The sequence below is a fragment of the Onychostruthus taczanowskii genome, unplaced genomic scaffold, assembly GCF_017590055.1.
Source record: "Onychostruthus taczanowskii isolate IOZ18803 unplaced genomic scaffold, ASM1759005v1 scaffold117, whole genome shotgun sequence".
Taxonomy (NCBI): domain Eukaryota; kingdom Metazoa; phylum Chordata; class Aves; order Passeriformes; family Passeridae; genus Onychostruthus; species Onychostruthus taczanowskii.
Window position 1 is genome coordinate 1 of NW_024498318.1, and position 14,496 is coordinate 14,496.

General features: G+C 50.5%; 2 protein-coding genes and 1 long non-coding RNA gene across 3 annotated transcripts; 1 reads left to right on the forward strand and 2 right to left on the reverse strand.

The window, feature by feature from the left end:
- Positions 1–5: 5 nt before the first annotated feature.
- Positions 6–3,602, forward strand: TEX261 (testis expressed 261; the record flags this gene model as incomplete). The annotated part of the gene is made up of 3 exons (XM_041427592.1): positions 6–92; positions 1,163–1,265; positions 2,664–3,602. Coding segments are annotated over 3 exons (306 nt in total), but the record flags the coding sequence as incomplete, so codon positions are not given.
- A 3,480-nt stretch (positions 3,603–7,082) lies between these two features.
- On the reverse strand, positions 7,083–10,356 carry LOC121348275 (shootin-1-like). Its single transcript, XM_041427607.1, has 8 exons — positions 10,343–10,356; positions 10,083–10,222; positions 9,361–9,463; positions 9,156–9,205; positions 8,773–8,882; positions 7,951–8,004; positions 7,551–7,683; positions 7,083–7,090 (listed from the first exon to the last, which is right to left on the reverse strand). The coding sequence occupies exons 1-8, from the start codon at positions 10,354–10,356 to the stop codon at positions 7,083–7,085; spliced, it is 612 nt and encodes a 203-aa protein (XP_041283541.1).
- A 1,087-nt stretch (positions 10,357–11,443) lies between these two features.
- LOC121348289 lies at positions 11,444–12,570 on the reverse strand. The gene is made up of 3 exons (XR_005954358.1): positions 12,502–12,570; positions 11,729–11,823; positions 11,444–11,503 (listed from the first exon to the last, which is right to left on the reverse strand). It is a non-coding gene; the product is annotated as an uncharacterized LOC121348289 (long non-coding RNA).
- Between the last annotated feature and the right edge of the window lie 1,926 nt (positions 12,571–14,496).

Below are 14,496 nucleotides of genomic sequence, written 5' to 3' on the forward strand. Positions count from 1 at the left end.
TTTTTCCCTGTTTTTTCCCTGCAGTTCTGGTCGTGGTCAATCACTACCTGGCATTCCAATATTTTGCTGAGGAATTTTACCTCTTCTCCGAGGTGAGATCCCAAAAATTCCGGATTTTCCCCATTTTCCCCTTTGGAAAATCTGGAATTTTCCAAATTTCTGGGTTGGTAGCTCTGAATTTCTTCAAAATAAAACTGATTTTTAAATTTTTTTTCCAATTTTTCTGGGGTTTCTTGAGGTTCTGAAATTCCCTGGGAGCTGCAGGTTTGGGGTTTTCCCAGGAAATTCCAGGAATGTGGAATGTCAATCCCAATTAATTACCAAAATGCTAAAAATTTTAGGAAAAAAATCCCAAGAGGCCAAAATTCCATAAAAAACGACAAAAATCCAATTTTTCCCTGAATTTTTGTGGGTTTTTTAAAATAAATTTCATTAATTTTTCCAAGAGGATTTAATTTAATTAATTAAAATCTTAATTAAATTAATCCTTAATCGAAATCCGGGAATACAAAACCAGGAAGAGCAAGAAATTTGGGAACACCTTGAGGGAACTTTTTTATCCCACAAAAAAGGAGTGAGATGAAAATTTTCCATAGGAATTCTTGGAATTTTGGGGTTTTGAGTTGGAATTTTGGCATTTCCAGTTGGAAATTTGGGAATTCTGCAGGTTCTGGTTTGGAATTTTCCATTGGAATTCTTGGCATTTTGGGGCTTTTTGGGTTGGAATTTTGGGATTTCTGAGTTGGAATTTTGATATTTCCGAGCCGGAATTTTGGGAATTCTGGTTGGAATTTTGGGATTTCTGGCTTCTTTCGAGGAAGAGCAAAAAATTTGGGAACGCCTCGAGGAAACTTTTCCCCCACAAAAAAAAGGGGTGAAATGGACTCTTTTCCTTAGGAATTCTTGGAATTTTGGGGGTGTTGGGTTGGAATTTTGTGAATTCTAGTTGGAATTTTGGGAATTCTACCTTTTTTCAAGAGGAAACCAAGAACAGCAAAAAATTTGGGAACGCCTCGAGGAAACTTTTTTATCCCGCAGAAAAAGGGATGAGATAGAAATTTTCCTTAGGAATTCTTGGAATTTTGGGCTTTTGGCGTTGGAACTTTGGGGTTTTTGGGTTGGAATTTTGGGAATTCCGGTTGGAATTTTGGGAATTCTGCAGGTCCTGGCTTATTTCACCTTCTGCCTGTGGTTGATTCCCTTCGCCTTCTTCGTGTCGCTGTCGGCCGGGGAGAACGTCCTGCCCTCCACGGTGCAGCCCGGAGGTGGGAACGGCGTTGGGAATGGGGTTGGGATGGGATTGGGAATGGGTTGGGATGGGGTTGGGAATGGGTTGGGATTGGGATTGGGAATGGGGTTGGGATTGGGAATGGGTGGGAAAGGATTTTGAGTTCGTCTGGTTTTGATCCTGCTCAGAACATCCCGGAAATTTGGGATTTTTGGTGGTCCTTGAGCCCTTGGAGAATCCCAGAAATTTGGGGTCTTTGAGCCTTCAGAGAATCCCAGAAATTTGGGATTCTTGGGGCTTCCCAAGGGTACAGAACGTCCCAGAAATTTGGGATCCTTGGGGCTTCCCAAGGGTACAGAATGTCCCAGAAATTTGGGATCCTTGGGGGAATCCCTGAGCTGTTGGAGAATCCCAAGGATTGAACGTCCTGTCCTCCATGGTGCAGCCTGGCTGTGGGAACGGGGTTGGGAATGGGATTGGGATTGGGAATGGGATTGGGATGGGAATGGGGTCAGGAATGGGTGGGAAAGGATTCTGAGCTCGTCCAGTTCTGATCCCGCTCAGAATGTCCTGAAAATTTGGGGATTTTGTCAGAATGTCATGGAAATTTGGGATTTTTTGGTGGTTCTTGAGCCCTTGGAGAATCCCAGAAATCTGAGATTCCTAAAGCTTGCCGAGGATTCGGAATGTCCCAGAAATTTGGGATTTTTGGGGGTCACAAAGGGTCAGAATGTCCCAAAATTTGGGTATCCCAAAGGCTCAAAGAACCCCAGAAATCTGAGATCTCTGGGTGCCCCCAGAGTTCCGAGAATTCCACGGAACTGGGGATTCCTGGGTGTGCCTGAAATTTGGGATTCCCTGGGGCTTTCTAAGGGCTCAGAATGTCCCAAAAATTTGGGTTTTTTGGGTCCCCAAGGGCACAGAATATCCCAGAAATTTGGGATCCCAAAGGCTCAAAAGAACCCCAGAAATTTTGGGATTCCTGAGCCTTTGGTGAACCCCAGAAATTTGGGATCCCTGGAGGTCCCTGAAATCTTGGAGAATCCCAGAAATGTGGGATTCCTGAGGCTTCCTGTGGGCTCAGAATATCCCAAAATTCTGGGATTTTTAGGGGTCACCGAGGGTCAGAATGTCCCAGAAATTGGGAGTCCCAAAGACTCAAAGAATCCCAAAAATTTGGGATTCCTGAGCCTTTGGCGAACCCCAGAAATTTGGGATCTCTGGGCTCTCCAAAAGCTCCGAGAATTCCATGGAATCGTAACTTCCTGAATACCCCGTAAATTTGGGATCCCTGATCACCCCAAAAATCCAATCCCACATTCCCAGTGGGATCCAGGACCAGCCCCAACTCCTTTGGGAATTCCATCCCAGTCCCAAAATCCCCAAACCTCCCGTTCCCCTCTGGAATTCTGATCCCGTTCCCCGTTTTCCGCAGACGACGTCGTCTCCAATTATTTCACCAAGGGGAAAAGAGGGAAACGCTCCGGGATTCTCCTGATTTTCTCCTTCATCAAGGAAGCCATCCTGCCCAGCAGGCAGAAAATTTACTGAAATTTGGGAATATTTGGGAATATCCAGAAGATCCCCAACCGGAATATCCCAAATTTTGCCTCTTTCCGGGAATTCTTTGGGAATTCAGAGACTTGGACACTCCTGGAGGTGCCGACCACGCTTGGGGTTTTTCCTTGGGTGATTCCTTGGGAATGGTTTCATGGAAAATCTTGGGAATTTTGGGAATCTCCCGGTTTTCTCTGCGGGTTTTTTTTTTTTTGGAGCTGCTCCTGGGTTTTCCTGAGGGTTCCACAGAACCGTGAATTAAAAAAAAATATGGGAAAAATCGGGATAAATCCGAAGGATTCCACGCTGTCCCTTCATCCTGTTTTTCCAGAAGGAATGATCCCAAAAAAAAAAAAAATCAGGATTTGGGCGGTTTAAATCCTGAAAATTCCCGTTTTCCCCTCCAGCAAAGCCTTGGGAAGGGAATGGATTTTCCGTGGGAATCTCAGTTTTCCAAGGAATTCCCAGAATTTCGGATTTTTCTGCTCCTGCAGACGAGGGGGAATGTTGAGAATTCCCAGATTTTTCCTTCCTCTTCCAAAGGGTGAAAATCCTCCGAGGGAGCTGCAAATTTCTTCTTTCCCTTTAGAAAATTCCCATTTTTTTTCTGGATTTTTCCATTCCCACCCCAGCCACGCTTGGGAATTCCCGATCCAGAAGATTTTTTGAGGAATTCCCCAAAAAAATTCCTTTGGAAAAGCTGGAATTCTACTCTGAGACCTCTTGGATTGGGATTTTTTTGTTGATTTTTGGGTTTTTTCCCCTCTGGATTTGCTGGAAAATTCCAGGATGGGAATGAGGAAAATCAGGAATTCCTGATTCCTTAAAAAAATCAGGATTTGGGCGGTTTAAATCCTGAAAATTCCCGTTTTCCCCTCCAGCAAAGCCTTGGGAAGGGAATGGATTTTCCGTGGGAATCTCAGTTTTCCAAGGAATTCCCAGAATTCCGGATTTTTCTGATCCTGCAGACGAGGGGGAATGTTGAGAATTCCCAGATTTTTCCTTCCTCTTCCAAAGGGTGAAAATCCTCCAAGGGAGCTGCAAATTTCATCTTTCCCTTCAGAAAATTCCCTTTTTTTTTTCTGGATTTTTCCATTCCCACCCCAGCCACGCTTGGGAATTCCCGATCCAGAAGATTTTTTGAGGAATTCCCCAAAAAAATTCCTTTGGAAAAGCTGGAATTCTACTCTGAGACCTCTTGGATTGGGATTTTTTTGTTGATTTTTGGGTTTTTTCCCCTCTGGATTTGCTGGAAAATTCCAGGATGGGAATGAGGAAAATCAGGAATTCCTGATTCCTTTGAATCCCGATTTTCCTGGGAATTTTTCCAGCTGTTTTTCCGTATTTTTCCAGCCTGGATTTCCAGGAGCTGAATCAGATTTTAGGGAAATCGTGGAATTCCATAAATATTTAACCAGGAAATGGAAATTTGGGACGAAATTTGGGAAAAACATTCCCAGAAACACCGGGAATGCAGGAAATTTATGAATAAAATGGAGAAATCCTGGATTTTCCTCGGGGTTTTGTGGATTTTTATTGGGATTGGGATTTTTCCGGGTCCCTGGAAGTGTCCAAGGCCAGGTTGTGGAATTTGGGTGGAATTTTGCCACAGGAATTCCAGGATTTTGGGGGAAATCCATGGATTCAGATCCCATCCTGTGAGATCATGGATTTTACTGAATCTGGAAAGGGCAGGAAAAGGAAATTCCCAGGCTCTGGAATTTCCCTGCAAGCGTCTGGGAGAGCCCAAAAAAAGCCCCATCCTGTGGGATCATGGATTTTACTGTGGAAAGGGCAGGAAAAGGAAATTCCCAAGCTCTGGAATTTCCCTGCAAGCATCTGGGAGAGCCCAAAAAAAGCTGGATTTGGAAAAATCAGGGGAAAAGCTCCAGGATTTGGGAAAAATCAGAGAAAAATACTCCAGGATTTGAAGAAATCCAGGAAGAAACTCCAGGAAAGTTCCAGGATTTGGAGAAATCTGGGAAGAAACTCCAGGATTTGAAGAAATCTGGGAAAAAGCTCCAGGAAATTTCCAGGTTTTGGGAAAATCCGGAAAAAAAAACTTCAGGAAAGTTCCAGGATTTGGAGAAGTCTGGGAAAAATCTCCAGGATTTGGGGAAAATCTGGGAAGAAATTCCAGGATTTGAAGAAATCTGGGAAAAAGCTCCAGGAAATTTCCAGGTTTTGGGAAAAATCTGGAAAAAACTTCAGGATTTGGAGAAGTCCAGGAAAGTTCCAGGATTTGGAAAAGTCTGGAAAAATTTCCTTCTCCTTTTCCAGCAGGAATTTCCCTTTTTTTTTGTTTTTTGGGCCTCTCATTCCCAGTTTTCCTCCTGGAAAATCCATAGGGAAAAGGAGCAGGAATTCAGGGAAATTTGGGAAAAATCCCTCCCAGCCTTAAATCTTTGAAATCCAGCTGGAGGAGGAAGGGGAAAAAAACGGGATAAAAACAAATCTGAGGGAATTCCCAGGGAATGGAGGATTTGGGATTCCTGGGAAAGGAGCTTTGGAATGTCGGGAATAATTCCAGGTGATTATCCAAGGGAAATAAAAGATTTTATTTGGATGTTGTAGGAAAGGAGGAGCTGCCAGAAGTCCTGTGGGATTTTGGGGAAGGAATTCCTGAATTTTGGGGGAATTTGGAGGGTGGGATGGCCATGGGGTGGGCGGGGTTTGGATCATTCCCAAGGCAAAGCAGTGTGGAATTCCAGGGGATTCCATTTTTCCAGGGATTCCCAGGAGGTGGGAAATTCTGGGAAAATCCCTGCAAAGGAGGGAGGGAAATTCTGGAAAATGGGGCAGTAAAATCCCAGGAAATGGATGGAAAATTTCAGGAAAGGAGGGTGGGAAATTTTGGGAAATGAGGCAGGAAAATCTGGGAAAGGAGAACAGGAAATTCTGGGAATCGAAAGTGGAAAATCCTGGAAAAATCTTGGGAATGGAGGGTGGGAAATCCTGGGAAATGAGGGAGGAAAATCCTCGGAATTGAGGGTGGGAAGTCCTGGAAAGGAGGCAGGAAAGTCTTGGGAAAAAAAGGGTGGGAAATCCTTGGAAATTAGGATGGGAAAGCCTGGGAAAATCTTGGGAAAAAAGGGTGGAAAATCCTGGGAAAGGAGGGTGGGAAAGTTGGGGAAAAAAAGGGATGAAAATTCCTGGGAAAGGAGGCAGGAAAATCTTGGGAATGGAGGGGGGGAAAATCCTGGAAAGGAAAGCAGGAAATCCTGGGAAAAAAGGGTGGAAAATCCTGGGAAAGGAGGGTGGGAAAGTTGGGAGAAAAAAGGGATGAAAATTCCTGGGAAAGGAGGCAGGAAAATCTTGGGAATGGAGGGTGGGAAAATCCTGGAAAGGAAAGCAGGAAATCCTGGGAAAAAAGGGTGGAAAATCTTGGGAAAGGGGGGGTGGGAAATGGTGGGAATCGAGGTGAGGGTGGGAAAACCCTGGAAAGGAAAGCGGGAAATCCTGGGAAAAAAAGGTGGAAAATCTTGGGGAAAAGGGGTGGAAAATCTTGGGAAAGGGGGGTGGGAAATGGTGGGAATCGAGGGTGGAAAATCATGGGAATATCCTGAGAATGGAGGTCGTGAAATCCTGGGAAAAAGGGTGGGAAATCCTGGGAAATAAGGGTGGGAAATTCTGGGAAGTGAGGGTGGGAAGTCCTGGAAAAGAGGCAGGAAAATCTTGGGAATGGAGGGTGGGAAAATCCTGGAAAGGAAAGCAGGAAATCCTGGGAAAAAAAGGGTGGAAAATCTTGGGGAAAAGGGGTGGAAAATCCCGGGAAAGGAGGGTGGAAAATCTTGGGGGACAAGGCTGGAAGACCCCGGGAACTGAAGGTGGAAAATCCCGGGAAAGGAGGGCGGGAATTCCCGGGAAGCGGCTCCTAGGCGTTGTCCGCGCTGTCCCAGGCCCAGCGGGGGCGGGGACGTGTCCTGGGGAGGCCACCAAGGCCCCGGGGCCGGAAGGGGACGCTGGCCGTGTCCATGTCCTTGTCCTTGTCCGTGTCCTGCTCCTTGTGGCGGTTTCCTGGGAAAAGCCGTGAGAGGAGTGGCAGCAGGGACAGGAGGGGACAGCTGCCGGTGTCACCTCCATGCCCTCCCTGGGGACATTCCCAGCTCCCTACCCGCGTCCGGCTCCTTCCCAGCTCCGCCAGGCTCCTGTGCTCCCGTGGAATTCCGCATGGAATTGGTGCTCATGGAATCGGTGCCCATGGAACTGGCGCCCATGGAATTCCTCATGGAATTGGTGCTCATGGAATTGGTGCCCATGGAACTGGCGCCCATGGAATTCCTCATGGAATTGGTGCTCATGGAACTGGTGCCCATGGAATTCCCCATGGAATTGGTGCCCATGGAACTGGTGCCCATGGAATTCCCCATGGAATTGGTGCCCATGGAATTCCCCATGGAATTGGTGCCCATGGAATTCCCCATGGAGGAAGTCCTCATGGAATTGGTGCCCATGGAATTCCTCATGGAATTGGTGCCCATGGAACTGGTGCCCATGGAATTCCCCATGGAATTGGTGCCCATGGAACTGGTGCCCATGGAATTTCTCATGGACTGGTTTCCCATGGAATTGTTGCCCATGGAATTCCCCATGCACTGGTTTCCCATGGAATTCCCCATGGAATTGGTGCCCATGGAATTCCGCATGGACTGGTTTCCCATGGAATTCCCCATGGAATTGTTGCCCATGGAATTCCCCATGGAATTGGTGCCCATGGAATTCCCCATGGACTGGTTTCCCATGGAATTCCCCATGGAATTGGTGCCCACGGAATCCCCCATGGACACGTCCAGGGCCCGGCGCCGCCGCTCCAGGATGGGTCCCAGCTCCAGGATGGATCCCAGCTGCTGATCCCGGCTCTTCCGGCTGCGCCTCCGGCTCGGCCTCCGCAGGGCACCCTGGGACAGCCGGGGTCACCATGGGGACAGCGAGGGGACAGCGAGGGGACACCATGGGTGTGCAAAGGGGACATCTGAAGGGACACCAGGGGGACACCGAGGGACAGAATGGGGACACTGCAGGAGAGCATGGCAACGCCATGGCAACACCGGGACACCGAGGGGACACCGAGGGGACAGCGTGGGGACAGCGTGGGGACACCGAGGGGACATCAGGAAGACACCATGGGGACATCAAAGGGACACCAAGGGGACAGCGCTGCCCACCAGGATCCCCTGCAGCTCCAGCGCTGCGCTCCTCCTCTTGCTGGTCATGGAGTCCTGCCGGGAAATCGGGAATGGCTCAATCCCGGGAATTCCTGACCCCTGGAATGGCTCAATCCTGGGAATTCCTGACCCCTGAATGGCTCAATCCCAGGAATTCCTGACCCTGGGAATGGCTCAATCCCGGGAATTCCTGACCCCGGGAATTCCTGACCCCCGGAATGGCTCAATCCCGGGAATTCCTGACCCTGGGAATTCCTGACCCCGGGAATGGCTCAATCCCGGGAATTCCTGACCCTGGGAATTCCTGACCAAGGGAATTCCTGACCCCTGAATGGCTCAATCCTGGGAATTCCTGACCCCTGAATGGCTCAATCCCGGGAATTCCTGACCCTGGGAATGGCTCAATCCCAGGAATTCCTGACCCTGGGAATTCCTGACCCCTGAATGTCTCAATCCCGGGAATTCCTGACCCCTGAATGGCTCAATCCTGGGAATTCCTGACCCCAGGAACGGCTCAATCCCGGGAATTCCTGACCCTGGGAATTCCTGACCCCGGGAATAGCTCAATCCCGGGAATTCCTGACCCTGGGAATGGCTCAATTCCGGGAATTCCTGACCCTGGGAATTCCTGACCCCTGAATGGCTCAATCCTGGGAATTCTTGACCATGGGAATGGCTCAATCCCGGGAATTCCTGACCCTGGGAATTCCTGACCCCGGGAATAGCTCAATCCCGGGAATTCCTGACCCCTGAATGGCTCAATCCCAGGAATTCCTGACCCCGGGAATGCCAGGCCTGCCAGCCCGTTGTCCCCATTGTCACCTGGCACGGGGATGGCCTGGCCCTGGCCGGCCGCAGGACGATCCCGGTCCGGATGCGCTCCAGCATCTCCTGCACGGCCCGGGCATGGATGTCCTCTGTCCCTGAGTCACCTGCCAGGGTGGCACCGCGTGTCACCTCCCCGTGCTGGGGACACCGCGCACGTCATGCTGAGGGTGGAGCTGTCACCTCCCCGGGCAGCGCCACCCTGTCCCCAAATCACCCCCAATGGAGCTCGGGGACCCCTGGAGCAACCCCTGTTCTGGTGACACTTTAGGGACACTCCCGATGTCCCCAGCCTGGTGACACTTTGGGGACACTCCCGATGTCCCCAGCCTGGTGACACTTTGGGGACACTCCCGATGTCCCCACCCCTCAGGACTCACTTTGCTCCCGGCTTTTCCGCGCCTTCCTCTGCCGGAGGGTGGCCAGGGGGCTGCGGCGGGGACAGGAGGAGACACCAGAGGGGACAGAAGGTGACAAGTCTGTCACCCTGTCCCCTCCCCTCGGGGACAGTCAGGGTGTGGGCAGCGCTTTTCCAGGAATATTCCGGAATGTTGGCCGGAAAAGCTGCCGGGATGCGTCACCTACTCGGCGGGGACGGCGGTGGCAGCGGGCGGTGGCAGCGGTGGCGGCGGTGGCACCTCGGGGTGGCTCTGAGGTGGCTGTGCCAGCTGCTCCCGGAGCGATCCCACTGGAATGAGGCGGGATTGGGATTGGGGATCCCTCCGGAACTTTCCGGAATCCCCCACGAACCCTCTAAAATCCCTCTGGAATCTGTCTGGAACTCCTCTGGAATATTCTGGAGTCCCCTGGAATCATCTGGAATTCTTTGGAATCCCCCTGGAATTCCCCTGCAATCCTCTGGAATCCCCCCTGGAATCTTCTGGAATCCCTTTGGGATCTCCCCAGAATTCCTCTGGGATCGTCTAGAACCCTTTGGAATGATTTGGATCCATCTGGAATCCCCCCAGAATCTTCTGGAATTCTCCTGGAATCCCCTCTGGGATAATCTGGAAACTTCTGGAATCCCTCTGGAATTTTCTGTAATTCCCCTGGAATCCTGTAAAATCCCCCTGGAATCATCTGGAATCTCTCTGAAATCCTCTGAAATCCCTTTGGAATTCTTTGGAATCTGTCTGGAATCCCCCTGGAATCCCTCTGGATTTTTCATGGAATCCTCTGAAATCCCCCTGGAATTTTTTTTAATCCCCCTGGAATCCTCTGGAATCCCCCCTGGAATCCTTTGGAATTTTCTGGAATCCCTCTGGAATGCCCTGGAACCCTCTGGAATTCCATGTGGAAATTCCCACCTTCCTTCTCCAGCCCTTCCAGCCTCTCCCTCAGCTCCCGCTTCTCCTCCCGCTCCTCCTCCAGCGCTTCCCGCGCCCGCTGCAGCTCCTCCCGCTGCTGCTCCAGCTCCTGCTCCTGTGGGATGGGGGAATTCCGGGATCTGGGAAAACCCCAAGGACGGCAACGCTCCCCGACCCTAAAATTGGGAATTTGGGGAAAAACTCCCGGCGGGTTTTAGGGCAAATTCCCCCCTCGCTGTGGGATGAGGTTCCGTCAACACCTCGGGAAATCCATGGTGGAAATCCATGGAGAGAAATCCATGGTGGGAAATCCACAGAGAGAAATCCATGGTGGAAATCCATGGTGGGAAATCCATGGTGGAAATCCATGGTGGAAATCCATGGTGGGAAATCCATGGTGGGAAATCCATGGTGGAAATCGATGGTGGGAAATTGATGGTGGGAAATCCATGGAGGGAAATTCATGGAGAGAAATCCATGGTGGGAAATCCATGGTGGGAAATCCATGGAGGGAAATCCATGGTGGGAAATCCATGGAAGAAATTCCATAGTGGGAAATCCATGGAGGGAAATCCATGGTGGGAAATCCATGGAAGAAATTCCATGGTGGAAATTCCATGGAGGAAATCCATGGTGGGAAATCCCTGGTGGGAAATCCATGGTGGAAATCCATGGTGCGAAATTCATGGAAAGAAATCCATGGAGAGAAATCCAGGATGGGAAATCCATGGTGGAAATCCATGGAAAGGAATCTATGGAGAGAGATCCATGGAAAGAAATCCATGGAAGAAATTCCATGGAGGAAAATCCATAGTGGGAAATCCATGGTGGAAATCCATGGAGAGAAATCCATGGAGTGAAATTCATGGAAAGAAATCCATGGAGAGAAATCCAGGATGGGAAATCCATGGTGGAAATCCATGGAAAGGAATCCATGGAGAGAGATCCATGGAAAGAAATCCATGGAAGAAATTCCATGGAGGAAAATCCATAGTGGGAAATCCATGGTGGAAATCCATGGAGAGAAATCCATGGAGTGAAATTCATGGAAAGAAATCCATGGAGAGAAATCCATGATGGGAAATCCATGGTGGAAATCCATGGAAAGGAATCCATGGAGAGAGATCCATGGAAAGAAATCCATGGAGAGAAATCCATGATGAGAAATCCATGGAAAAAGCAGCGCTCCATGGAAAAATGGGAATGGAGGTGTGGGATCTGGAGCCCGCTGTCCCCTCCCCGTGGTGTCCCCAGGCTTGGGGACGGTCCCTCACCCGCTGGCGCTGTTCCTGCCGCGTCTCCTCCAGCTCCCAGCTGAGTTTTTCCAATTCCTGGAGCGCTTCCAGGATTTGGGAATTGGGCGCGGCGCTCCTCAGCAGGATGGAGCTCTGGCGCTTCGCCTCCTTCTGCTGGACCAGCATCTGGGAGCGCGGGTGTCACCATGGCGTCACCTCGGTGTCACCTCGGTGCCACCTTCCAGAGGGGCTGGTGGTGAATCCCGCCCGGCTACATCCCGAAAAACCGCGGCGGGAGACCCCTGGGATCACCCCATTCCTTTGGGATCACCCCATTCCCTCGGGATGGGTGCCAGGGGTGCTGTCACCTCCGTGCCACCCCCAGCGGTGTCCCCGAGGCCTTGGTGGCACCTGGTGGGCGAAGGCCTCGGCGTGGCAGCGCAGGTCCTGCTCCAGCTCCAGCTGCTCCAGGGCCTGGCAGTAATCCTGGGTGACAATCTGGGACACTGCGGGGACAGCGGGGTGGCACCGGGGAAAGGGAGGGGAGAGGGGTAGGAAGTAGGGGAAAAAATTTGGGAAATGAGGGGAAAAGGGTGGGAAAGGGGTGGGAAAAAGGGTGAAAAATGGGGGAAGTGGAAGAAAAGGATGGAAAAGGTTTGGGAAGTGGGAGGAAAAAGGGGGAAAAGGTTTGGGAAATTGGAGGAAAAGGGTGGCAAAGAGGTGGGAAAAGGGGGGAGGAAAAGGTGGGGAAGGGGCGAAATAGGGGGTGGGAAAGGGTGAGAAAAGGGGGAAATTAGGGTGGGAAAAGGGAGAGGAAAAGGGGGGGAAGTGGAAGAAAAGGGTGGAAAAGGTGTGGGAAAGGGGGGAAAAAAGAGGTGGGAAAGTGGGAAAAAGGGTGGGGAAAGGGAGAAAATGGGTGGGAAATGGGGTAGAAAATGAGGAGGACAAATGTGGAAAAATAGGGAGAAAAAAGGGTCGGGAAAGGGAGAAAATTGATGGGAGAATGGGGGGGAAAAGGGGAAAAAAGAGTGGGAAAAGGGGGAAATGAGGGTGATGCCACCACGGGCACGTGGGCACTGCCACCTGGAGTGGGTGGGGACAGCCGGGGCAGCTGCCAGCTGTTGGTTTGGGGTGGCACTGGTGGCACTGGTGGCACTGGGAGGGGACACGGGGACGCTGCTGACCTCTCTGGAAGGACCTCAGTGCCCTCTGGCTGGCGGCCAGGGCTGCCCGCAGGCGCTGCTGCTCCTCCCTCTCCAGCTCCAGCTGTGCCGGGAAAACACGGGAAAATACGTGAGAAATCCGGGAAATAGCCGGGAGAAAATAAGTGAAAAATCCATGAAAAATTCGCAAAAAATCCGTGAAATATCCCAGAGAAAATCTGGGACAAATCGTCAAAAAATCTGTGAAAACTTCGTGAAAAATCTGTGAATGATCAGGGAGAAATCCAGGAGAAATCTGGGAGAAAAATCTATGACAAATCGTGAAAAATCCAGGAAAACTCAGTGAAAAATCCAGGATGTGAAAAATCTGTGAATGATCAAGGAGAAATCCAGGAGAAATGTGGGAGAAAAATCTATGACAAATCGTGAAAAATCCAGGAAAACTCAGTGAAAAATCCAGGACAAATCTGGGGGAAAACCAGGAAAAAAATCAGTGAAAAATCCGGGAGAAAATCTAGGAGAAATCCATAAAAATTTCAAGAGCAATTTCGTGAAAAATCAGTGAAAAATCAGTAAAAAGTCTGGGAGAAAATCAGCAAAAAATCCGCAAAAATTAGCGAGAAATCAATGACAAATCCCACCCGGAGCCCTGGGACATCGGGGGGGCTTAATCCCCAAAATCCCAAAATGGGAAAGGGGGGTTCAGGCCAATTTTGGGGTACCTGGGTGTGCAGGTGCTGCAGCTGTGCCTGGAGGTCCCGGTGATGTTCCAGGAGCTGGGAGAGATCTTCCTGTGGAGCTGGGAGAAAAGTGGGAATGAGGGGTGGGAAATTGGGAAAAAAATCCCACCCGGAGCCCTGGGACATTTTTGGGCTTAATCCCCAAAATCCCAAAATGGGAAAGGGGGGTTCAGGCCAATTTTGGGGTACCTGGGTGTGCAGGTGCTGCAGCTGTGCCTGGAGGTCCCGGTGATGTTCCAGGAGCTGGGAGAGATCTTCCTGTGGAGCTGGGAGAAAAGTGGGAATGAGGGGTGGGAAATTGGGAAATTGAGGGGTGGGAAAGGGGGAAAAGGGAGAAAAGGGGGAGAGGGAGGAAAGGAGAAAAGGGGAAAGGAGGGAAAGGGGAAAACAGGAGAAAAGAGAAAAAGGTGGAAAAGGAGGAAATGAGGAGTGGGAAATGGGGGGAATGAGGAGTGAAAAAGGGGTAGAAAAAGTGGGAAATGGGGGGAAAAAGATTGGGAAAGGGGGAATTGAGGGGTGGGAAATTGGGGTGGGAGTGGGGGAAAGAGAAAAAAGGGTGGGAAAGGGAGGAAATGAGAGGGGTGAAAGGGGAAAAAAAGAGGGAAAAGGGGAGTGGGAAATGGGGGGGATGAGGAGTGGGAAAGGGAGATAAAAAGTGGGAAATGGGGTAGAAAGGTTGGGAAAGGGGGAATTGAGGAGTGGGAAATTGGGGAGAAGGTTGGGAAATGGGGGGGAAAATGGTGGGAAAGGGGGAAAAAAGGGATGGGAAAGGGGGAAAAAAGGGATGGGAAAGGGGGAAAAAAGGGATGGGAAAGGGGGAAAAAAGGTGGGAAAGGAGGAAAAAAGGGATGGGAAAGGGGAAAAAAAGGGATGGGAAAGGGGGAAAAAAGGGATGGGAAAGGGCAGCTCAGCCCTCCTGGAGCTGGGCCCCCCTGGTCACCCCATCCCAGCTGTGTCCCCCATATCCCGACTGGAATCTGCCTCCGCAACGAGATCCAGCGGGAATGGGCTGTGACAGAGGGGTGGCACCCCTGGGACACCCCCAAGGATCATCCCAGCGGTGGGATCAGGGAATTTGGGATGTTCCCACAAGGTCCAGAGAGCAGGAAGTGGCACCTTGGGAAAAGAGGATGGGAAAGGGGAAGCGCGAGCGGTGTCGGCGACTGCGGTTGGATTTTGGTGTTGCTTTCGCTTGATTTGACCCAAAATGGGGCTTGGGAACGTCCCCAAAGCTTGGTGTGGGGACAACCTGGGATTTGGGGACACTGGGAGGGGA